The sequence below is a fragment of the Punica granatum genome, chromosome 6 (assembly GCF_007655135.1).
Source record: "Punica granatum isolate Tunisia-2019 chromosome 6, ASM765513v2, whole genome shotgun sequence".
Taxonomy (NCBI): Eukaryota; Viridiplantae; Streptophyta; class Magnoliopsida; order Myrtales; family Lythraceae; genus Punica; species Punica granatum.
In genome coordinates, this window is record NC_045132.1 from 20,424,009 (window position 1) to 20,449,513 (window position 25,505).

Below are 25,505 nucleotides of genomic sequence, written 5' to 3' on the forward strand. Positions count from 1 at the left end.
CGATGACCCCGAGTTCTTGTACCTCGGAGTTTTGGTCGACTTGCATACCCAATCCTTGATTGAGCAACATCGGCTCATAATTATTCAACTCACTTTACAAGACTGCACAATCAGTAATACAAAATCTCACTTTCACCATATCCTGAATTGGTTCAAAATTATGTTGCAGCAATGCATACAAAGAGGCAGAATAAGCTAATACAGACTGCAGCTAACACTTACGGGCTAACCAAGTCGGAAAGATTTGCTTACATCTAATAAATTCTGAGTGCACTTCAGTGTCCTTGTTGGGCCGACAAGTAATTCCTTCCCAAGCCAAACATCCCGGTTAATGGGAACGCAGAGATCGCCATTCCAACCGATTCTATCGGGAACACGAAGTGACCGTTTCAGCACATGAAACTAAGGACATAACCAAAAGTTAACAGGAGTCGTCCTATACATCTCAGCATTCAGAGCTCTCAGCAGCAACCATCTGATATTTCTTTCAAGTTACCTAATTGAGCTTGCAGCCAGTTTTGTTCGATGTTCCTTTCCAATAAGCAAAACCGCCTAACCAACTAACAAGAAGGGAAATTGTATGAAATTCACATCATCGCATTTATATTTCTCAACATGCACATAAAGAGCTGTATATGATACATCTGAAGCTATATCTATATATTAATCCATAATATCAAGAATGAAGACTATGCATATTGTACATCAAGCTTGGACCTTTTTTTCTTCGGTGACCCCATTTTAGGATCGGGATTTGTAAGTGGGGAAGAACAAGTTGGGTGGCATCTGCTCTCCTCATGATCTAAACAATTGTCAAAAAAATCAAGCTTTTCTAAGAAGAATGTTTTCAGTGCGGGCTGAAAGGGGCTGGCAATGCTTTGGCGTGCTGGCTCTCCATCTCGAGGAGCATCAATGACTTCTGCCTCTGGTATCGATTTCTCTTTGCAGAAAGTGCTGTCAAGAGATAAAGTGTCATTGGATTAATTCCTTGTGGGGTAGACAGAATCATAGGAAATGGTAAAGATTAAAAAAGGGTAATCAAGACTGAAATTACACCGTAGAACAGGTAAACTTCATTGTTCAGCAAAAACAGTATCTTACAGTAAATGTGCATTCTTTTGAAAGATTTTCTAGAATACCAAATAAAGTTAAGACAGGACTCTGATGTCACACCACCTTACATACAAAATCAATAGTTTTTTAATGTATTAAAACAGAATTTTCTAATAAATTTCGCAATGATGTATCTTAATAAGGTATTCAAATTCTTAGGAATGAAAATATAAGCCAATAAATCTATTAAAACTGAGAAATAATTCGACATGCAAATTGAGATTTCTAAGGAAACACAGAAACTGTCGAACTTACACATCAGTTCATGTGGCAGGGCAAAGTCGTAATCGTGCCTCCGTCTCCTAATGCAGCAAATATATGCCAACAGCAACAGCACACTGAATCCGAGAAGACAAGACAGGGCAATGGCAATTTTTCCACCAGAAGATATCCCGCCATTTTCCCAAAACAGAGGGCAAGTGGGTAAAGAGGGTACCCCACACAAACCTTTATTACCAGACAAGCTGCGAATTGAGAAGATATACCCAAAGTCAAATAAAGGTCTGAGATCGAACTAGACAAAAAGAATTTTCAAAAATATCTCTAAGAGAATAGACTTTGAGGACGTAATAAGTTATTCTCATCAAGTGAAAAGATAATCTAATGTTGAGCCGTTGTCTTCCCAAGATACAGAGTAGGATGCTCTTCTTTTTCCAGAGAAAGCCGGAGTTTTTGTAATAATTCTAACAGGTTGCCTTTTTGTTGGCATTGTTTTCCCAAGCTCCATAAAGTAGAAACTTGGAGGAAGTTACAAAAGAAGAGAACAAGAGAAATTGCTAAAAGTCTATGGAGATTTCTGGTAGCTATTGTGAAGACACATGGAGGCTAAAAGCACACTCGGGAATATTGACAAGTTTACAAGAACTTGTGCAGTATGAGAGGTTTCATTTCCTAAAAGATAAAGTAATTATGGGATCTTCAAAATATGACTTTGAAATGGAAAGTGACTGAACAGTGCATATCAGGCTCATAAAATCCCTGTTCAAGCCTCTCAGAACTTGATGTTAAATGGAAGACACATAAAAAGTGTCAAATTTGAGCTCGACTTACTCAATTGCTCCTCCATGGACACCAACTGAATAGAGCTCCTCTGGCACTCGACCTTCTAATAAGTTATTATTCAATAGCCTGGCCGAAGAACGAAAGAGGAAAAAATTAAATAAATAAAACGCACGCGCACACACACACACAAAGTTCCATCAGCAATTGGAGAATTAATGTGGCCATCTCTCTTCACCGTAATGTTTCCCAAATAAATTTTCTCAGGGAGCATAAAACCCATTTTGATAACTACATGGATAGTTGTTATAACATCAAGAATGCATGCTAACTTGCTAGGTGGATGCTATTTAATCAGCAATGTCTAATTCCAAAATGCCAAAAGCAAAAAGAGTAGAGCCTTGTGTTTTGTTAATAATTTAGAGCCACCACATTATTTAAGAGTTTGCAACTTCGAGACAAGCTACTCACACAAGCTGCAGAGTTGAAGAAGACAGACTATCTGGTATGGTCCCGGTAAACTGATTATTTGCTAAATCCCTGTTAAGAGGAAGCAACGTGGGAAACAATAGCATGAGTACTCTTTGAAACAACTTGGAGCAGAAAAAGTGAAAAATGAGAAACCTTTGCCTAGGGATACAACTTAAACATCTGTTGACAGTATTGACCTGAGACTTAGGCATTAAGTACTGGTACTTACAATCGTACAAGAGATTTCTGACCGAGCCCAGAGGGTAGAGAGCCTCCTAAAGAATTAGAACTTAAATTCCTACAGCTCAACAGCATAAAATATTCCCTCATGAGGACACGGAATTTAAAATGGATTGGGGAGAAGGAAAAGTATCTCGAAATTAATGTCAACAGATAAAACCAAAAAGTATGGAGAAAACTGATCTGCCAAATCTTACCACGATACAGGAGTATTGCATACATTATAAGAGAGATTGAATTCTTGATTCTAACTTTAATCAGTCAAATTTGATAGTGTCAAACCTTTCTTCTAGATGATATAAGTTCTAAGATTGGTAATATTCCCAATTCAGAGGTATATAGTCTTCATCAAATATAACATCTCATTCAATGAGAAATCTCTCATTGAATTGAAACAGTAATGACCTGTCAAATTGTCAAACATGCAAAACGAGGCTGATAATATCCAAGAAAAAAATTACTTTTTGCAGCAATGAGAGCAAGGAGGCAGAATAAGCTAACATAGAATGCCTATAACACTTACAGGCTAACCAAGTCGGAAAGAAGTGAAATCTGGTCGCTGATAAAGCCCTTCAAGCCCTGACTCGCAAGGTCTCTGACAATAGTTAATAAGAAATCAAAACATGACTAGAATAGATTAAATTGCAAAGAGATGGCAGAAAATCCTTAATTTATCATTTGCTTACATCTGATAAATTATAAGCGCACTTCGGTTCTTGTTGGGCCGGCAGGTAATTCCTTCCCAAGCATCCCAGGTAGTAGGAGCACAGGGATCGCCATTCCAACCCATTCTATCGGGAACACGAAGCGACTCTTTCAATGCCCTCATTGCGATAACTGGAGATAACATGAGAAATGCCTCAACTTTTCCACCTCAATCACGTAGTTCCATTCAAAAGATACTAGGATTAGCCATGCCCATCAATCTACTCTACAGAGATCAGCAGGGGTCCCGACCCTTCCCCCAGTAGAATATTTCAGCACGAGAAATGAATTACGTAAATTACCCAAAAGTGCCAGGAATTGTACTGCTTCTCAGTACTCAAAACTGTCAGCACAGCAGCTATATAAATTTCTTTCAAGTTACCGAATTGAGCTTCTGGACAGTTTTGTTCGGTGTTCCTTTCCAATAAGCAAAACCACCTTACCAACTAACAAGAAGATTCTGACTTTCCTATACAAAATATCTATCCTACCTAAGACTTATGAGGGCCCTTAATATCCGTCAAGCTCAACCTAAGAATCAGCAAACTGCAGAAACAAATGACAAGGACAAGTCTGTCATCTAACTTTAATAGCATTTTCAAGCACATACCTTGATGAGGATCAGTGGACAAATCAACAGGAACCAATGCATAATTCTCGAGCCCACTGATCAAAGGCAAGCCCACGACAGGGACAAGCCTCACGTTCAGGAAACTGCTGCTGAGATTCTGCACAGTGTGGTGCCAATCAAAGGCAGCGAAAGCCCCGACCTCCTTAAAGATGTCGACCCGACTCACATTCTCCCCATTCACCACAACATCAAACACTCTCTGCCCTGCCTTGTTAACCCTTGAGTCAATCTCTGCAAAATGCAGCCATAGCATGTAATCGAGCTTTGCATCCACTTCCAATTCATACTCGAGAACCCCACTTTTGCGCAAGGTAACTGCAGTTTGGTACAGCTTCATGGGAAAGTAATTCGGAGCCTGATCGGTCCCCTTGATCGATGCCGAGTTTGAGATGGCATCGATGATCCCGCGGGAGCTTGATGTCCGGGAGTTGTAATCGGACTGCCACGAGCGGCCAAAGAGATCGCTGTCGTTGCTGAACCCAGGGCCCCACTGGCCGGACCCGCAGTCGAACCTCCCGTAATTGACCAGAATGAAGTCCGTCCCATTGACGGAGCCCGAGTCGTACGACCCCGGGTCGATCTTGAGGACCGAGAGGGACCCAATTACCGGCGGATCCGTGGCAATGCTATAGAAGCATATATCGGCTTCCCCGTCGTGGACGAAGGCAAGGAGGTCAGAGTATGCCCCGTTCCGCTCCACATCTGCGGGCCAGGGGGCCCGCCAACTGAACACGGAGGTGCCCTCCACGGCGGCCTCGAAGCTCGGGGAGTGGGAGCGGCCGTCGTAGTTGTCATAGACCGTGAAAGTGCGGATGTAGTAGCGGCCGTCGGGGAGGCCGGGGATTATGTAGCAGTTCTTCTTGCCGGAGGAGAGGGGGAAGTAGCGGAGGGTCTTCTCCTGCGGGAGAGAGAACCGGAGGGGCTCGGAGACGATGCCGGTGGCCCCGCCCGTGAAGTAGCGGTCGGCCTCCCACTGGACGCCGAAGCGGTCGGTGGACGGCGTGTGCCCCCCGCAGTCGATGTGAAAGGACACATTCCCTGCAACAGACAATTCAGGCAATGCAGAACAGTGAATGAGGGAGTGACAGTTAATGGGTCAGTTGGGGGTGTTGAGCTAATCTTACCATATGGGTAGTGAGAGGAGGAGGACGAGGGGAGTAAGGGGAGGGAGACGCATAGGAGGAGGAAGAAGGAAGAGACTGATGAGGGCATGATTGGATTTTTATTGGGTTTTTGTCTGCTTTTTCTGGGATTATTGTCGAGGGGCTGAGATGAGCAAAGGTAAAGTTTTTCTTGAGAGCTCCATTAATGGAGCTTTTGTGGGGACTCTGCAACTGATGACAGAGAGAGAAAGTAGAGAGAGAGAGAGAGAGAAGTGGATAGATTCACACTATTCAGGGCTTTCTTTGGGAATTGTTGCTGCTGATGCTGAAGGAGGGAGTGATGAAGTAAAGCTCCTAACTACTCCACTGCTTTGCTTGTGAATTGACTATGAACTCCATTAATCCATTGCCTATGTCTCCCAATCTGGAAGCCCAAAAATTGGAGTTTTGTGCTCTTTTTGGTGGGAAATTAGACATGGAGATCCAAGAACAGAACAACCTATATTATGATTATGTTAGTTAAACATTGTTGGGTAGGTCTGACTGGGCTTTGACCGGAGGACGCCGTAGTTATTAGTAATTCGAGCTTGGATGCGCCGAGACTTCTTCGCCCGGATCGGAATATGTACTTCTTTGCTCGAACAAATGACCAATGTGCATAAGAACCAAGCTCCGGCTAGTTTGTGCCAGGACTATTAATATTTAGGATGTGGTCTAGTTTTCTTCAAGCACTGCCTAATCTTCTTCGTATATTATAGTTTGCTGTTATTAATGCTATTACCGTAGAAGCGGGGGGAAGTCAACGGGAGAGGAAGCTGGCCAATTTCCATGAAAACCGGGAAGATATGAGGGAAACATTAACGACGATTTTGTTCCTTTCAAGTGGTGAAAATGAAATTGATGGGAGGCATCCTTAGATTCTTCAATAAGAGAAGATCGAGACACTGATTTCATGGGCAACTAGTAAATGGTCCCTAGGTAAGGAGATATTGGAGCGGCCCATGAGAGGGACAATACAACTTTCCGATGATAATATAATTGGAATAAGCCGGTGCAGTTTGATATGGCCCGTTGAGACTTGAGTAAGGTCATTTTGCTCGAGATGCGTGACTTTTTTTTTTCGAGATATGGCAATGACTGGCAATGTTTAAAATAGGAGGTTCTATATCATACGCGGGAATTCGGCCGGATTGTATTCTCGAGGGTGAATAACATCATTAGCAATTTGCTTTGGGAACTTGAAGGATTGTTTAGCAATGGCATAAGTGGTGCGGCCACGAGAGCCATATAGGACTGATCTTTGATTACGGTACTCTATTCTTTGTGGATTATCTTAGCTAGATTATCATGATTGAGTTATGTGCCACAAAGTATCATCATGGATAGCCTAAAAGGTCTTGATGATAAGTTTGCTTATTGGCAGAGAAAAGATCTTCGATAACTAGTTATCAATTTCAATCTTCGATGATATAATAATAACTCAATTGACTGCGAGAGGGGTGCTATAAAGTCAGGTGGATTTGATGCCTTAAGTGATGGGGTTGGGGTTGGGACCCGGGAGGGGTGCAGATGAAAAGGATTGGCAAGTGGCGGGGGCAGAATGTACAGATACAAAGGTTGACAGCTTGGAGAATAGACATACATACCTCATCAACTCTTTTATTACTATTTTCTTTTTCTTTTTCTTTTAATCTTTTTATTGATTTTCCTTTTTAAATTTCTTTTGGGATCTTTCAACTTCAAGTGCACGTAAAATTATGGCCCAAATATCCAGCAGGTCCTATTTCTATCCATGCAAACGATCCAGCCATTTTTCATTATTCAACCTGTGATTAAATAGATTATTATTATTATTATTATTATGGCATTGAAAATGGATATAATTCCTATGACCAAAAAATGGATGTAATTTCAACTTAGCCGAAAAAAGAAAAAAGATAATTAAGAGTGATAATAAATAATTCCCACATCATTACACAGAAGATGACATGATCGAAAATCAGAACTTCACCTTAAATCCATTTTTCTCGCCACAAAACCAAAAATGGCGTACCAGCATTGTTTTTATGTCTTTCACAAGATAAATAAATATAAATAAGAAAATCGGTTTTATGTCTTCCGACAAAAAAAAAAGAAAAAAACATATGAGTTTATGAATAATTAACTGATACAATAAAGACTTACAAAGCAAACTCTTAGTGATTAAGTTTTAAAAAATACCAACATGAGAAAGAAACGAAAAGGAAGAACCCAAAAAGAAGAATATGATTCCTCTCATGATATTATATATTATATAATAAGAAAATGATATATGATATATATATATATATACACACACACGCAAAAGACATCTTGTCGTGGCCCATCCCTAGATGAATGAGAAATTGGGTCCTTCGTGATTAGTCTATTTGTGCTGTAGTTGCATGGGGGCAGCTTTCCAAGTACGTACTGATATGGAATTTGCCTCAGGACATTTCCTCGAACTCCAACCTAATAATCCATTAATTTATATATAACACAAATTAAAAAAAACAAATAAATAAAATAAAATCATCGGCTGGTACCAAGATTTTTTAATTTAAATTTCTATTCTTGGGTGCTTCTGAGCTTCAGCTCTCTTTCTGGTGCGATCCCGTGACACTATAACAAGGACAACGATGGGGAATAATTTGAACGCCAACCCATATAGAGACAAAACGATTAAATATTATATGTCACATAAAAATGTATATATAAATATATAATGTAATTCATCATATCACGAAATATATGTACACTCAACATGGGGCCACAAGTGTCTCCATTAAGCTAGTCACGTGAAGTTAATTTGGACTTTCCACCCAAAAAATTAAAAATAAAATAAAAATAACAAATTGATCGAATTTAACAAAGCAATACGTCAAGTAGTTGTACATCAAAGGTCGGTTCCGAGATTAATATGTTCCAGGGTCAGCGAGGCCGGTAAGAAGTACTTCTTACAATTGAGCTGCAAAGGTTTCGAGTATATACTTCCTAGAACTGTTAGCTCGAGGTAAGAGTCCGTATAAAGCTTCGACAACGACAGTTGAACTACGACTATTGCGAGGATAGAATCGGGTTAAATTCAAGTTATTATGGGTAAAATATGGCGGCTAGCTATATCTAGCAATTTGCTGTCAGCAATTATATTTTGGCCGATTATTGGCAAGTCAAGATCATATGCATGTGAATCACATAAAGTCTAGTTAGTTATGATAACTTGTAACCACCTTAAATAAACCTCTAGAGCATAAGTGCTTCAGAATTCCTTTCCGACAAGATCCTCCATAGCCGCATGAAAATTAGTTTTTCAAACATTTGAAGTACACTCGCTTAGACATTTTGTTTAATTTAGAGAGTGCTTCTCGAATTTTTTCGACTAAGTCGGTAGATGGGATCTGAACCGGAAAAACTTTTGTAAAATCCGAGAAGTGAGACACTCGGAAAATAAAATTTAGTGCGGATTTGACCTGATTTAACGGGGTGATCAGTTTTCTCTTTTTCAAGGAGAGCGAACCTTTAATTCTCTAATTTACGAGCTCAACGTGAAAGAGCCACTCTGCATGGTCAACGAAATCCTTTTGGGATAACACACCATTACAGCTTTCCAATCTACAATTCAACCATGTGATTGTGGACCCTTTATTATTAAGGCAAAGAGCACAAAATTAATGTAGGTAATTTTTTTCGATTATAAAAGAGATCTAATGCGTAGTTCAAAATTAAAAAATAAATGAAGATAAAATGATACGTAAGTCCTATTAATGAAGATTGAATTCAGGACCTCTTGATCTAGGTCGGCAAAATGTACGTAAATTTATAGAAAGGGAATGTAATATAAGATTAGAACGAATATATCATATACAGGATAGAGATTGCTGGGTACAATATTAAAACACGTGACATCACTGGTAATTCTCAAAAAGGTATTAGAGGGACCTAATTGAACATCTGCGCCCTTAGAGTGCATGGTAAGATTCGGCGGACCGACATATGTTGTAGTGTTGTAGCACGGACTGAAGAAATGATGAGGATCGGGCACTCTTTCAAACTTGACTCGTGAAGTAATTGCAGATTCCAACTTACTTGACCTTTTGGAACGGGTGAAATAAGGCACCATACAATATGAGAACTTTTGAGCTGCTACTTGGCCCATTTGGGAAATGATAGATATCGCGTTAGGTCTATTGGCTGAAACAGAGCGATTGAAAGGACTTCCATCTTCATGACTAAATCCAATCACAATTTCGGGGAATGCAATGGGTTTGCCGGTTATAGAGCTCAAGCTAACCTTATCTATAGCTATATTACCTTTGAGAATGATGTCTTGCCACTATAGGTGAGACATATCTTACCTTCAACAGGATCACATCTAGCACAAGGTAGTAGCTTGCCACTCCTCGAGTCGCAAAGAACGTCTTGATATGTTGATGAGCTCGAAGGGTCAAATAGTGGGCCTGCCATTCCGGAACATTGATCACATGGCTTGCACTGTGTCCACGTAAAACTGACAGATGTATCAAAAATCCCCCTAAATTAAAACGGCGGGGATCCGATTGAGATATTCATGAGATATAGCCCACCATTAGCAAAGATCTCCGACACAGAGTCAACTCCAAGAGCAGCCCTACAAAAGAGATATTTGGCCTGTGACAAGGAATGGGATAAATCTACGCTTGTCTTCTCAGTCGGAGTTTCAATAGGATTGTAATATGGAGATTTTGGAGAATCACGATGATGTGTTTGGATTGAGAGTTGGATTGAGAGTTGAGTTGAGTTGAGTTTTGGTTTTAATTGGTTTGTAATGATTGTATGGTTGAATTATGAGAAAAAGTGTGAAAAAGTAATAAATAATTGAGAGAAAATAATGATTAAGTAATGATTGTGTTGTTGAATTGTGAAAAAGTAATGAATAGTTGAGAGAATTTATATAAAAAATTGAATTGAATGGTTAAAAGTATTTAAAAAATAAAAAAAGTAATGATTGTGATGTTAAATTGAAGATAAGTGGAGTTGAGTTGAGTTGAGTTGAATATTATTCCGAATACAGTGAAATCTCCTTTTGATGTCGGCGTAGAGGATGAAGCATAGACGCTATACATGAACAACATAATTGCTATGGCAGACGGGCAATAGTAGTGACATACGATTGAACTTGAAGATGCCATAGGTTTAAGCTTTTTTATTTTTTTGAAGGATATGCACTCTATGGCTGCAAAGCTTTATCAAGAAGAGGGAATATATAGGAGATGAATAACTGGCAAAATAAAGAGAAGTGGAAAAAATATTTAATGCTCGTAACAAATGCTATACATCTTTCTTCGAAATTCTTTGAATGCAGGCAATAAATTACGAACATAATATTTTAAAAGAAGGGCAAAGGGGTCAAGGAAAATATTCATTCAATGCACTAGAAAATCAAGAGAGAAGAAAAATCTAAGGATATTTTTATTTAATTTAGTTAATGAAAGTTACACAAAGACAATGCTTGCAATAACAGCTAGATTTTATGTTTCACTTGTTTTTTTTTTCAATAAAATATCTTACGTTATGTGACAATTTGCAAATTGTTCTCAATGGAAATTATTATGATTGGCGAATTGTCACATAATGAAAGATTTTTTATTATTCAGAAAAAAGTGGAAGATTTTTTTATTGAAAAAAGATAAATTCTAGCTAGTTCTATCAAGCGGTATATATTAAAAAGATAAACCACTAGAAATTAAAGGGAAAAAAAAAAAGAAATGTTCTTTAATGCACTGGCAAAATAAATAATAGAAAAAAATATTTAATACTCGTAACAAATGCTACACATGTTTGTTCAAAATTCATTGAATGCAGGCAATAAAAAAATGGTCGGCCATGGACACACGCACAGATATTCATCCATTTCATCAAATTAATCCAGTTTATACCCTAATTCTAACACGGCCGTGTCTAACACTACTCTACAAACTTTATTATTACACTCTTAAGGCCAAGTAGGACAATTAATCAATTTGGACTGACATTCCTAAGGAGCGGAGAGCTGTACAACCAGATTCAAGCAATTTTGTGGCTAATCAACACCTAGACCTTCTTGGCTCTCCCCTAATAACAAGACCCGAGAGCTAATCCTACAGATTCAAGCAAATTCGATTGGATCTAAGCAATTTATTCGGCCAAGACTATACCTACATCCCAAAATGCAATTTTCAATTTTAGAGTCCAAGTGAACAATTTTGAAGAATAAGAAAATATATAAAAAAAATTATTGTAAGTGTTGATAAATACGTATACATATATATATAGATGTGAAGTATATGAGTAATTTATTATTAAAAATTTGATTATAAAAATTGTTAGAAAAAAATATGAGTGAGATATTATTATTAAAAGAAAGAAAAAGATAAAATAGTAATGACTGAAATGTTGAATTTGTGGAAGAATATAATTAAGTTGAGTAGAGTAAATTTTTATTCAAAAACCAAATCCTATATTGTCTTTTATTTGATTGAATCGGTGTGTTTTAGTTCAGTTTAATATTGAAGAGGATTTAGCTCGTTCTCAAGCAAGACCGTTCGTCAATGAGCAGATGCATGGCCGTAAATATTGGTAAATAAACTATCGGGGGTGAATCTTAAACTAATATATATATATATATGACATGTGTACGGCCAGAATCTTACGTAAAGAGATCTAATGGCAAAAAAAAAAATTTGTGGTGATTGTTTTTTGCTACCAACCGCTATAACATCTCCAACCAAAAAATATAAAACCAAGCATGCATTGCAAGTACCAGAACACACACATACATATATATTCTATATGAACTATGATCCATGTAAGTGTAATAATTGGCCTTTTGATGATGCATTGATCTGCACATATAATATCCATATGTGGTGGAGAGGAGATCATACATATTATATATGGGCAAACTGCAAATTGTATTGCTTTCTAAACTTTTATGTGTATATGTCTACATAATTTTTGTGGTCCACTAGATGCTCAAATAAGTAGCTAAAAATTAGCTTAGTGGTTTGGCAGTATCATGATTGTCAAGCTAATTTATATAGGGGTTTATGGTTGATGACGTGACACATCCTCATAAGCTAATTTGTAATACTGGTGAATGTTTGTGGGAGGAAAATAAGAAAGTAAAGAATAAAAATGCTTTTTAAAAATTATATAAAATTGACGGTCTATATTAAATGAAAGGGAATCCAACGGCTCATATTGATTTTGTACAGTATTAAAAATCTAAAAACCCCTATTGAAGAAGCGCCCATAATAAAATTACATAAATATTTTGTGAATGTGTATTTTACGGATTGTAAAATTACATGAATAACTTTTATAACTCGATTTTTCCATTCAGGTTGCTGATGTGAAGAAGAAGATATAGAAGCTGTACAAGGAGCAGATCTTCACATCTTTCAGTCCGTCCGGCCATCAATTGTCATGGTACAGCGATATCCCCTTGGATGAGCATGTTATTTGGCAAACTTTCTAAAGAAGAACTGTCTGTCCAGTTCACACGAAACATACATTTATAAGACGTTGTGTTTCAAGTTTTTTTGCATTTAGTCTCTAAAATGGTGAAGGTGTACATCCCTGGTTACTGATATTCTCTTCTCCACAAAGAAGTCGAATATAGAAATCCTGCAGGAGGACAAAACACAACAAGGATGCATGAAATGATCAGAACTAAAGAACTAGTCAGCAATCGAAGCGATCCATTCGGAGATTTTGTAACACTGACAGTCAGCTTTGCACTTGCTACTTGGAGGATTCTTCGTCGATATAGAGGGCAGCACCTTTGCATTGAGGCGGAAGCGCTTTAGCTCCGGAGTCTCAAAGATTAATACGCATATAAGTATTGGAAGGACAATGAAAGAACTATGGGAAGCTTGACAGTCACCGCGAGAAAAATAATATGCCCGAGGCAGCAGCTACAACATGTCAGCTATTATTTCCCCGTGGAAAATAGTGTTAGAGTAAATTGACAAATTAGTCCTCCAAATATGCATGTTACATCAAATCTGATCTCAAGAAATTTTTTACATCAAATTGAACCTTGAGAGATTAAGTGTACATCAAATCCGACCTCGAGAAATTTTTTACATCAAATTGAACCTTGAGAGATTAAGTGTACATCAAATCCGACCTCAAGAAATTTTTATATCAAATTGAATCTTGAGAGATTAAATGTACATCAAATCTGACTTTCCGTTAGAATGCCGTCCAAAAATGGATGGAAAAATCAGATTTGGCATTCAACAGCTAATGTGACATTGTTTGATTGTTTTCTTACATTTTTTTTATTATTCCCCATTTATGTCTAGCTTAAAAAGTATTTCCTACAGCTCCTTCACTTTTTAGTCGGAGGCGGAAAAAACTTCCGCCTCCTGGCGCGTCCTCCTCAATTGCTGATGCTCTCGGCGTAGAGAGCTAGAGACAAGGAGAGAGAGATTATGGCGACAGTGATTGACGAGTCTATGCCGAGAGCACCGACGATTGAGGAGGACGCGCCGAGAGGAAGAAGGTTTTCCCGCCTTCGACTGAAAAGTGAGGGAACTGTAGGGAATACTTTTTTACAGCTAGACAAAAATGTGAAATAATTAAAAAAATAAAAGAAAACAATCAAACAATGCCACATCAGCTGTTGAATGCTATATCATATTTTTCCATATATTTTTGGATGGTATTCTGACGGAAGATCGGATTTGATGTACACTTAATTTCTCAAGGTTCAATTTGATGTAAAAAATTTCTTGAGGTCGAATTTGATGTACAGTTAATCTCTCAAGGTTCAATTTGATATACACTTAATCTCTCAAGGTTCATTTTGATGTAAAAAAATTCTTGAGGTCGGATTTGATGTACACTTAATCTCTCAAGGTTCAATTTGATGTATACTTAATTTCTTAAGGTTCAATTTGATGTAAAAAATTTCTTGAGGTCAGATTTGATGTAACATGCATATCTAGATGACCAATTTGTCAATTTACTCAATAGTATTATCATGTATGGTCTTTGAGGCCCAACAATGCCCAAATCCAGCCCATCAACAGCAGATATTGCCAATATCCGGGCCCAAGCCTTGTGCCTGCGTCTTTTATTTTCTTATATCATACGTTTTCTTGGTAAAATTTTCAATTTCCATAATTCTGATTGTTTATTGTTGCATACGTTTGAGTAAAAAGATAATGTATCCTCTTATTAATATTTCCTTATTTTCAAAATTATATTATTTTTATAATTTTTATATGCTGTAATTTTTTAAAATAGTAGTTACTTTTTTTTATAATTTTCACTTGCATTAATTGAAATATATTTATTGCTTGCAAATTAGTTTATTATATGTATAGATTAGAGTATTTTTCATGAAAAAATTAGATAATTTTCTGTTAAAATTTGAGTAAGTTTAACAATTCAAAAATTAGATTAATTGAAATGTGTTTATTGCTTGCAAGTTAGTTTCACTATATGAATAGATTTTATAAATTTCGAACATAAATATCATGCATTTATTTCGTGCATAAAAAATATTTCCTCATTTCCCCCCATTTCCTTTATTTTTCCGGTGCAATAAAGGTATACCCCTCATCCTTTTTTCTTCTCTTTAATTTTCTGTGGTAATTAAATCAAAAAATTACCTTTTATTGCAAAATAGATTATGACCCAAACGTCTAGCATTTAGTATCTGCATCAAATAAACTTTTCCCTCCTTTTTCCTTATCTTTAATTTTTCCAGTGGTTCACCTTTATACATATATATATATATATATATATATGTATGTATGTACATGCGTTGTAGGCATCTCTTATGTCCTTGAAGAGATCAAAACACAATTCTATGGCACCTTCACTGGGGTATCACCATAATCGTTCATTTGTCCTGGCAATTACATTGTTCAAATATACCGCATATGCCTCATTATCTAGACCCGCTTCAGAGAGGCTTTACCATAGAACTAATTCATCGAGATTCCCCAAAATCCCCATATTACAATCCGGCCAAAACTCTAAATGAAAGGTAACGAGTAAGTTTACTCAATTCCATGTCACGGGCCGAGTATCTCTCCAGGATGGCTAATCCTGGAGTTGTGTCTAAACTATTTTAAGGATGTTTGGATATATCTAATGAATACCTCAATCGAATCCCCACCTCAATAGGTCACTCGGAAATTTGATATTTCTACCAGTTTGACATGGATACAGTGTAAGCCATGCAATCCTTGTCTCAAGCAGGTAGGCTCGCTATTCGATCGTTCGAGTTCCTCAACATACGAAGACCTTTATTGCTACTCAAAAGACGTGCATGTCGCTACCTTTTACTCAATGTGATCCCCATCAAGGAAAGGTATGTCATTACACATACAATTATACAGATGAGGTCATTCTCAAATGGTAATATAGCAATGGATACTATTACTGTGAGACCAACATCTGGCCAAGAGGTTTCATTCTCAAATGGTACGATGATGCTACAAAACGTCTACTACTCTTTTCCTTGGGGAATGTCTATAGTCTTGTCAAGCATGTTGTTTGAGGTCCAACAAGGCCCAAATCCAGCCCATCAACGGGAGATATTGCTGATTCTCGGCCCAAAACACTGCGCCTGCATCTAGCGTGTAATTTGTGGCGCACATTTCTCTTCCATCCCGACCGAGAGCTCACCTCCACAAAAATACCAGAAATAACTGTCACTTTCTCAATACCGAAAATCCAATGATAATTATTCACCCAAAAAAAATCCAATAATAATTGCTGCAAATTCTGTAGATTCGTGGCAGTGAGTGGGATCAGACTTGTCTGTTCACAGTGGCAGTGCTCTGCTCATTGATCGACTAAGCCGGCCGGCCGCGAAGCCGCCCACAGTTGAGCCATGGCAACCGTTGCAGCCTCCGCCCATGGACGGTCAGGCCTCGGCCTCGCGCCCACAACCCCGTTTCTGGGCAAGAAGCTCACACCCCTCAAGCCCTCACTCATCAGTCCCGCCAATTCACCGTCAGCCCCAAAGGGCCCCGTCTTGGCCGCTGCAGGCAGCGGTCACCTGTTCGATGCGGCCCGGGATCTGTTCCTGGGTGTCGGAGTTGGCCTCCCGTGTACGGTCATGGAGTGTGGAGACATAATTTACAGAAGCACCCTTCCGAAGTCGAATGGGTTGACTCTAACTGCACCTGGGGCAGTCTTGGCTCTCGGGGCCCTGTCGTACCTGTGGGCCACCCCTGGTGTGGCCCCAGGGTTCTTCGACATGTTCGTGCTTGCTTTTGTCGAGAGGCTGTTTAGGCCCACTTTCAAGAAGGTCATAGATAGTTTCCGCGCTTAATTACGAATATTTGGTGCATTTCGATCTTAAGGGATCAACATGACAATGATTTTGCTTGTTGCTGATGTATAGGATGATTTTGTGTTGGGGAAGAAGTTGGGAGAGGGAGCCTTTGGTGTTGTATACAGGGGGTCACTCTCCCAGAAGCCTTCATCAAAGGTTTGCTTAGAACAATCTTACATCACTGCCTGTCTTGCTCATGATTTTTGTTGACACTATACCGGGAAAGATTACTTTCTTGTGCTTATCGTCTGCGGTTGGTTCTAAATTCTCCTTGGTATGATAACTTCTCGTTCACGCATAAATTATGAATGCACATAGTTACTGAAAAGGTGAATGAACCTTTTGTTTTTGTACCTGTGTGGATATTTGTCAATGGACTTGAAGTGCGCTTATTGGTTTTGTGGAGTTGATATTGTCTAGAAGGAAGGCGACTTGGTCTTGAAGAAGGCCACCGAGTATGGCGCTGTGGAGATATGGATGAACGAGCGTGTCCGAAGAGCCTGTGCTAGCAGTTGTGCCGATTTCATATACGGATTTCTCGAGGTTCTTGCCCCCATCAACTCCTCTTCCTCCATAGTGAAGAAGAGACCTTGCTTTGTTGTAGTTTTTCATTATTCTGTTACTGAAGCGGTTCATAAGTACACTGCTCTCAGAGTTCCTCGAAGAAGGGTGGAGAATATTGGCTGATATGGCGGTTCGAAGGGGAATCCACACTATACGACTTAATGCAGAGCAAGGAGTTCCCTTACAATGTTGGTACTTCCTCTCGTTAAACTTCAATCGCTTAATAAAGGCGTCAAAAATTTTAGGCTTTAACTTCTGTGGGCTTTATTGATGATAATGTAATTTGTTGTAGGTAGAAACGATGATCCTCGGAGAGGTACAGGCCTTGCCTAAGGGACTGGAAAGGGAAGATAGGATCATTCAGACCATCATGAGACAGATCCTCTTTGCATTGGATGGTCTTCATTCGACCGGGATTGTCCACAGGGACATTAAGCCGCAAAACATCATTTTCTCAGAAGGTAACAATATCAGATGTTAACTAGATTGAACAAACTTCTGGAATTTGGATAGTTCCCATAAAAGGAACTTATGCACAAACTTCTGGAATTTGAACAGGGTCCCGACAGTTCAAGATTATTGATCTTGGAGCGGCAGCAGATCTAAGAGTGGGCATCAATTACATACCGAAGGAGTTTCTATTGGACCCGAGGTACATTCTGATTAATCAATAATCATTCAAAACTAAAAATGCCTGTTGATTAGCATGGAATGCAGAACTTGTTTGTCGAACAGTTCAGAATATGAGTTAATCCTTAGTGACTCTTTGGAAGTTTTTGACATAAATTTCTCTTTTGAACCAATTTAGTTATGAATGTCTCCTCTTTATCCCAAAAAATTTCAGGTATACTGCACCGGAGCAATACATAATGAGCACGCAAACTCCATCTGCACCGTCAGCTCCAGTTGCAACAGCACTCTCTCCGGTCCTATGGCAGGTTTCATATTCTCCCGCTGTCGCTCCAAGCTGATATTTGTATTGTAACTTTCTTGTTTATGGATTACTGAAAACTAGGTGTTGATCTGACGACAACTGCAGATGAACTTGCCTGACAGATTTGATATTTACAGCACCGGACTTATATTTATGCAAATGGTGAGAACCTATTATTGTTGGGAAATCTCTGTGCCGAATGATATGCGAGGAGCTAGTAGTATGGTGATATTCTGTTATGCATTATCTCTATTTTAAAGGAACAGATGAGTATATCAAATTAAAGGCCTCCTGGGTTGCCCTTCACGAGGCCTAACTGATTTTCCTATCAGTGGAGCTATAATACTTGTCTTGACAGATTTAGCTTTGTCTTAAGTCAAAATCCTTCTTTCCACAGGCATTCCCATCCCTTAGGACCGACAGCGGCCTAATACAATTCAACCGCCAGTTAAAAAGGTGTGACTACGACTTGGTCGCCTGGAGAAAGAGTGTGCAGCCCCGTGCCGGCCCGGAGCTCCGGAAAGGGTTCGAGCTATTGGACTTAGATGGTGGGATAGGATGGGAGCTTCTGACCTCAATGGTTCGGTATAAGGCCCGTCAGAGGACAAGTGCAAAGGCAGCCCTGGCTCACCCTTACTTTGATCGAGAAGGGCTATTGGCTCTGTCCTTCATGCAAAACCTGAGGCTGCAACTGTTCCGGGCCACACAACAGGACTATGGGGAGGCTGCCAAGTGGATTATTCGGCTCATGGCAAAGTCCGGGACAAAGCAGGATGGTGGTTTCACAGAGGCACAGCTTCAGGAGCTCAGGGTAAGTACCTAAACTATTCTGCAAATATAATGTTCTTATGGAGAGTTTTGTTACGCCACAATGGAGAAGAGGATCCATTTCAATGGCACTGTATCTGTTATGCTGCTCCATTTCCTAGCCATTGTATTGTACCAAGAAGAGCCATCAATTGTCAATACTCGTAATTAATTTAGAAAATCTTGTAAAGTGCAGTTGAACAAGGTTTTGGTCTCGATACTTTGGCGCTTATTTGTTTTCGGCTTAATATGAGTCTTTCATATGTGCAGGAAATAGAGCCTAAGAAGAAGTCAAGCGCTCAGAGGAACGCCCTCGCCTCAGCCCTCCGGCTTCAGAGGAAGATCATAAGAACACTCAATGAGAGCATGGATGAGCTCAATCAGCAGCGGAAGAGCCTCTGGTGGAGCCGGTGGATCCCCAGAGAGGAATAGTCTCAAGTCATTATTCTCTGTAAATACAATGCAAAATGTACACGGTACATGGCTTGCTTCCATCTCGCTTAATGTAAAATTTTGTCCGACATATATATATTCAAAGTGACCCTAAAATAGAATGCTGTATGTGAATCTTACATGTTGAAACCGTCGTATGCGTGGTTCCATCAAGCATTGCAAGGATATATATAGAACTTTGTCCCAGTTTTGCTGAGGGAGCAAATCATAACCCTGAGGTCACGGCTGATTCATTTTCAATCAGGCCTTGCTCTAAGGTGCTCCAAAATTGGTCTGGTTCCAAAGTTTGGATTTCTTGCCTATTTTCATCAGGAGACCCAGTTTGGTTATAGAGACTCGTCTTAGCCGGAACATCACATAGCAATGGCAACTCAACCGTTCAAGTTACTAAGGGCTAGCTCCAGATTGTTTGTAGAGGCAGAGAATTCGCGAGTTGCAAGAACGAGCCCTAGCAATGGCTGCGTTGGCTCCACAGTCAATGGAACGGACCAGCACGTGCGGCCATTACAATACTATTTGTGAGTACGACTGCATGGGAGGTTCCCCCTAAAGTGAAGTTCGCCGAAGTTCGAAAGGGCACGAGAGAATACAACTGTCCTGCTGACTGAGCCGTACAATCACAGTGATGGCCTCACATGGAGCTTGGGTTTGTTTATTAAGTTCGAGTCCATGCTAAGTAGTGACCGTTTGAATGATTGAAGAGAAGAATGGGGGGAGGGGGATAGAGCATGTGATGCGTGGAAAGACACTTTTTTTTTTCTTCTCTTTTTTCAAACTTGGAAGTAGGGAAGCATAGGTTATGGTTCATACGATAATATAAAAATCCTCATTACTTTCGAGAAAAAGGAAGTACATAAACTAAATAGAAATTTGTAGGTCGCGAGGAGTTCACGTGCATTTCTGACCTCCTCACTGCGAAAGTACAACCCAATTGTCTTTTTTTTTTGGGGTTAAAATTATGATTTTGGTCCTACAACTTTTTTTACTTTTCTATTTCGTCTTATTTCTAGTTTTTTTTTTCTATTTCTATCCTATACATTTCGTTACTTTTCTGTTTCATCGTTCCGTTAATTAAACTGTTAAATTTGATGACATGGAACCTAATAAAATACCAACATCATATATACAATAACACGTGGATAAAATGTGAATGCCACTTTACCATCTTAAATTAAAGAAAAAATATGGCGAGAAAATTAAAAAAGAAAGAAAGAATAGAACATAATACGTGGGTAAAATCTGGACGTCACGTTACCATTTTAAATTAAATAAAAAATATGACAAGAAAATTAGAAAAGAAAGAAATAATAGAAAATAAATCGATAAATAAAAACAAAGAGCACCTAGATCATCACCTCCGATCCTTTCAAAGCACGAGTCGGCAAAAAAATTGAATGCTTCATTGACGACCCAAATCAATTCGATTGGTCATCTCAGCCATTACAGGCGCAATCCGAGTTTCACCGAGACTTCGTTCTCCTTCCCACCTCCTTGCATCTTTCTTCAAGGTTGTTTATAAAATTTAAATAACGGAGTCTATCAATTTCTTGAAACTTGCTCGATGAATCGAGTTGTCTTCAAGAATTTGACAAAATTAAGGATTAGAGTTGCTTCATTGCCGAAAAAACCTTTTGATTATGAACTTCAATTTCGAAAGGGTTTAATGAGTTTAAAGTCACTATGATTATGAGACGAATTGTATGTGAAGTGAAGATGCATATGAGGGTAAGGATATCGAGGTGCGGTTCGGGGGTAGACACTAGAGATGGAACAACTAGGACCAAAATGAGAAGCCCAGTAGTTCGAGGCTTCCAGCAACAAAAAGGTAAGATCGCCATTTGGGGGTAGCAGCTAGAGATGTTGGCCATGCCGCGGCTACTCATTTCTAGTTTTTGTTCTCTTTTTCCTCTTTCCTTTTTTACCTTTTACTTTTCGTAATTTTTCTTTCCCTGATTTTCCATTTTTATTAGTGAGGATGACACCTCTGTGTGTCATTATGTTTGGCGTGGGCATCCAACCCGATTCCTTATCATCAAAGTTAACGGTGTAAATAACGGAAGGATAAATATAGAAAAGCAATGAAAGATATAGGATAGAAATAGAAAAGAAAATAGAAAGAGGACGAAAATCGAAAAGTAATGAAAAGCATGGGACTAAAATCATAGTTTTTCTCTCTTTTTATATATATATATATATATGTTTCATAAAATCATCAGTACCTACTAGTCGATACTTTTTATTCAAGTATCGATTTAGTTTTTACCACGCAATACTTCTAATGAATTTCAAAACCTTATATATGCTGGTAAAGTCCAATCACATACAAAGCGTAATATGTCAACTATAACAAATCTCGTGATTCAGCTCAAGGTTTAATAAGGGCGAAGTGGTACATCAGAAGCCAACTTTATTATAAAGTAGATAGAGCACGGGACACTTCGGTTTTGGTGCATCTCCTCAGAGGCATTTGTATTAATTTTCTTCGTCCAAAGTCTGAGCTTGAAGTTCTCGGGACTCTTGGTGCTTGCGACAGCCACTGTTTTTTTTTTTTTTTTGAATCTTCTTCTTTTTTTTTCCCTAAGTTCTTCATCCAATTTCTTGAAAGACTGGTTTATACAAAAGTTTTGAATAAACTCCAAGGATGAATGCTAATTAATGATTAGAATTTGTGTAAATCTTCATACACATCTATAAGCTGTAGGAAAATATGAAAAATTACTGTCATGACCACTCAGATATGCGCTTGCATTCATATCTCAAGCGGAGAAATGAACTCCTCACTAAAAATAAATTATATAGATATGATCAGGCATAACCAATGTCCGAACAAAATTTGCATTAGCGGCCAGTATGAGGCTGAGGATGCCTAGTCTCGCTGAGAAAGAAAATACATAGATATTTTGTATTGTTGGAGAACTTTTTTTGTTGTAGCTATCTTCCTTTTTTTTTTTTTCTTTTTAACCAGAGAAATAGAAATCTGATTGCATAAAAAAAGCTCGATGATAAAAACCATTATATAATCTTACCCGGGAGGGGGGAAAGCACATGAAATAGGCTACAAGGCGGCTTAATGACAAGGAATCCTAAAAAGAGTTTCTGAAATTAAGATAAAACTTCAAATTTTCTTGATTTTGCATGAGGATAATTCTAACACGATATTACATATATACTTAACTTTCGAGCAGAGATTTATTGTTATTTTCAATATGCGGCCACTAGTGCATATATATATTCCAGAGGGAGACACATCAGACCTATTAGCTATGCCCTGTGGATAATTTTGATATTCAATCTGAGAATATTTCGGTTCAGCGAGAATTGCCAGCTAGGTCATGATCCGAAACTCGGTTTAGGGCGTAATTTATAGAACACAAGCTGCTGTGGAGGGCTGGACCAGAGTTGTGGGGATCCCAAAGGAGGAGACACCAAAATCCTACGACCAGTAACTGAGATTCCTATCAAATTAGTATCAACAGCTAACATCCAATGTGCATGGAAATAATGGGGGAAACATCGTCAAAGGGGCATCTCCATTTGTCCCTCCCAATTATAGTCATATGATAATATACGATGATAGGAAAAAGGGTGGAAAGAAGCAAACAATTACTGGCACGGCGCTCTGATCCATATCCCATTGGCAGCTTAATTAATTTTGTTCATGGAGGAAAAGAAAACATTTATAAATTTCAGATTTAATTTAATTTTTATGCCAGATATATATAAAAATAAAGGATCAGTGCAGGTGTTGTCCCAGAAATTGTAAAGAAAATATTGGGCGGAACACAAGACCAAGCAAGTGGAGCTTTGCTTTGATTTTTGTAAACTATATATATCATGAATAAATATCCCCATGATTAAATTATAAGCTACTCCTAATATTGGGTTTTTGTAATCTTTTTTTCCATATACTAGAGATATTTGTTGAGAAATTAGAAAAGTTCCTTGGGATATTTGTGAAATGGCAGTGGAAGAGATTTGTCATCCATTGGAAACTTTCTTTCTTTCTAATTTCTACTTATAATACAAAGAAAATTTCTGAAAATTTGTTTTCAATGATGTGATATGACTTATTTACCCAAAAAAGAAGAAGAAGAAGAAGAAGAAGAAGAAGAAGAAGAAGAAGGTAAATCCAAATTCAGGCATAGTGTGTTTAGATGTACTTTTGATGAAAACAGAGTATGAAATAATTGCTACAGAGGTTTCATAAATAAAAGTCTAAGTTTTTTTTCTTTTTCTTTTCCTTTATATTCGACGATATCTGAAGATGTTTTTAGCTAGTCAGTTGATAATATCCATGCTTGTACGGCTTGCCCAATGGCTATGAGACATGATTCCCTGGTTTTTCAAAACTCCTTGATAAAATCCATCTACATAAAACGCAAATCGCTAATTGCATCATCTTCTGAATTCTAATCAAAGTCTTCTCCACCATCTTCTCTCCAAACAGATAGGCATATTTTGCTTTATTTTGTAAATAAAATGTGAATAAATATATTAAATAATGTCAACTTTGGTCCATAAAGCGAGGCTCCAATTGGTTACCAAGATGTGAGAATTGACTAGAACGCAGTATTGCAAGGCAATGCAATAATTGAAACTGCAATGACAATTATACATGTGACTACAGTGTCACATGTTCCAGCGAAATTCAGTTCATATTTCAATGGAGTTCTCCCTTAATCCAATAAACGTCGGTGAAAATATTAGTTGTGCTTCCATATTTCGTGGAATTCTTTATTAGGGAAATCTCAAGTTTATGATATTTATGGCAATGGTAATAAATGAAGTTCTAGGAGATAGAAAGAAGGCATTTCTGATAGATTTCCAATAGCTCTTCTGAGGTACTGAGCTTATCATTATTTGCGTTAATATGTTTTATTTTTCTAAGATTCACAATTTTCAAAATAATTTCAAAAATCAACAACGCAGCCTTTTTGTTGGACCTGAAGCCACGACCCACATACCTTCAATAAAGCACTTCGACGAAGAAAATAAGTGATAAGAGAGGATATTGAGATTTGACGTGGAAAATCCTCAGAGTGGGTACGAATGGTGGCTTTCAGACTGTAAATCCTCTTAATTTTTTCATTGCGCGCTTTGGAAGTTTTCCACATTAAATTAATTGGTATCCTCGTGCTGTCATATGTTTTTTTTCCCGGTGTAATCGTGGTGTCATATTTTATCCTCCTTGTATTACGTTATCTACTTCCATCTTTGTGTAAGTCCATAAACCTGTGGGTGGTATCCGGTATTGGCGCCATAGTTTTAAAAAAAAACGACACCGAGAGAAACGGAATATATTATCTTGGTTTGGCTATATGGGGAAATAGAATATGGTTCTTGGGACCATTAGAGATGATGGCCTAGTGATTCCAAACTCACTCCCATGTGATTTAGAGATTCACAGGTCTCGAGTTCGAATCCCCCCGGAGACATATGCTAGGGTGGGCTCTTTGGCTTGGACCTAGGGTCATCTCCGGTTTCTGTAAACTATACTAGGCCCCTGGTAGTACTACGCTGACGGGGTCGGTGCTTGCGTTGGTTGTTTAGTTCGTCTAATATGTTCGTGGTTAAATACAAGAGTCCAAACATTGCGCAGTAGGGGGCGAAAATATTGCCATCACTGCTGCCTACTATTTTTTAAGGAAAAAAATATGGTCCTTAGGAATACATTAAGTAACAAAAAAAAAAGTATTTTTTGATTCGAGTCTTGTGGATGGATAAAATCCACGCTGTGAGAGTTTCGTTTGTTAATGGACCAATCCAACTCGATTGGATTAGTTGGGATCCATTGGATTTCGAATACTATGATGCACACAAAATAAAATATCTGTTTCATCGAAAAAAAACTATTTATAATTTTTCTCTTAATTATATATATATACATATATATATATATATATACACACACATGTAAGTATGGGTCCTTTGCCTACGGTTTTTTTTTTTCGGTTTGCACTGCTTTATATTTAGAAGTTCAATGGACACATTAATCCAAGTCGCATCCTAGCATTTTATTAAGAATGAGAAAAACGACATGTTTTATCAATGTGGACTGTTTCAGATAATTCGACGTTTGTCAATTATAAATATAATTTCAAATTCAAGTTTTATGAATGGAAAAAATTCATTATTAGAAGTTTTATC

The 25,505-nt window shown here is 38.2% G+C and overlaps 3 protein-coding genes across 3 annotated transcripts; 1 reads left to right on the forward strand and 2 right to left on the reverse strand.

Annotated features, from left to right (window-relative positions):
* Positions 1–576: 576 nt before the first annotated feature.
* LOC116211592 (receptor-like protein 4) lies at positions 577–5,918 on the reverse strand. Its single transcript, XM_031546040.1, has 9 exons — positions 5,284–5,918; positions 4,139–5,197; positions 3,510–3,660; positions 3,347–3,418; positions 2,813–2,881; positions 2,584–2,652; positions 2,164–2,241; positions 1,369–1,577; positions 577–954 (listed from the first exon to the last, which is right to left on the reverse strand). Exons 1-9 carry the CDS (start codon positions 5,369–5,371, stop codon positions 848–850), a joined length of 1,902 nt encoding a protein of 633 aa, XP_031401900.1. The 5' UTR covers positions 5,372–5,918; the 3' UTR covers positions 577–847.
* Positions 5,919–9,097: 3,179 nt separating this feature from the next.
* Positions 9,098–10,448, reverse strand: LOC116212239 (probable aspartic protease At2g35615). The gene is made up of 2 exons (XM_031546806.1): positions 10,329–10,448; positions 9,098–9,613 (listed from the first exon to the last, which is right to left on the reverse strand). The coding sequence occupies exons 1-2, from the start codon at positions 10,446–10,448 to the stop codon at positions 9,098–9,100; spliced, it is 636 nt and encodes a 211-aa protein (XP_031402666.1).
* Positions 10,449–16,004: 5,556 nt separating this feature from the next.
* On the forward strand, positions 16,005–19,544 carry LOC116211634 (serine/threonine-protein kinase STN7, chloroplastic). Its single transcript, XM_031546097.1, has 10 exons — positions 16,005–16,573; positions 16,670–16,756; positions 17,021–17,143; positions 17,254–17,352; positions 17,457–17,625; positions 17,723–17,816; positions 18,009–18,102; positions 18,204–18,260; positions 18,496–18,909; positions 19,176–19,544. Exons 1-10 carry the CDS (start codon positions 16,154–16,156, stop codon positions 19,335–19,337), a joined length of 1,719 nt encoding a protein of 572 aa, XP_031401957.1. The 5' UTR covers positions 16,005–16,153; the 3' UTR covers positions 19,338–19,544.
* The last annotated feature ends 5,961 nt before the right edge of the window (positions 19,545–25,505 follow it).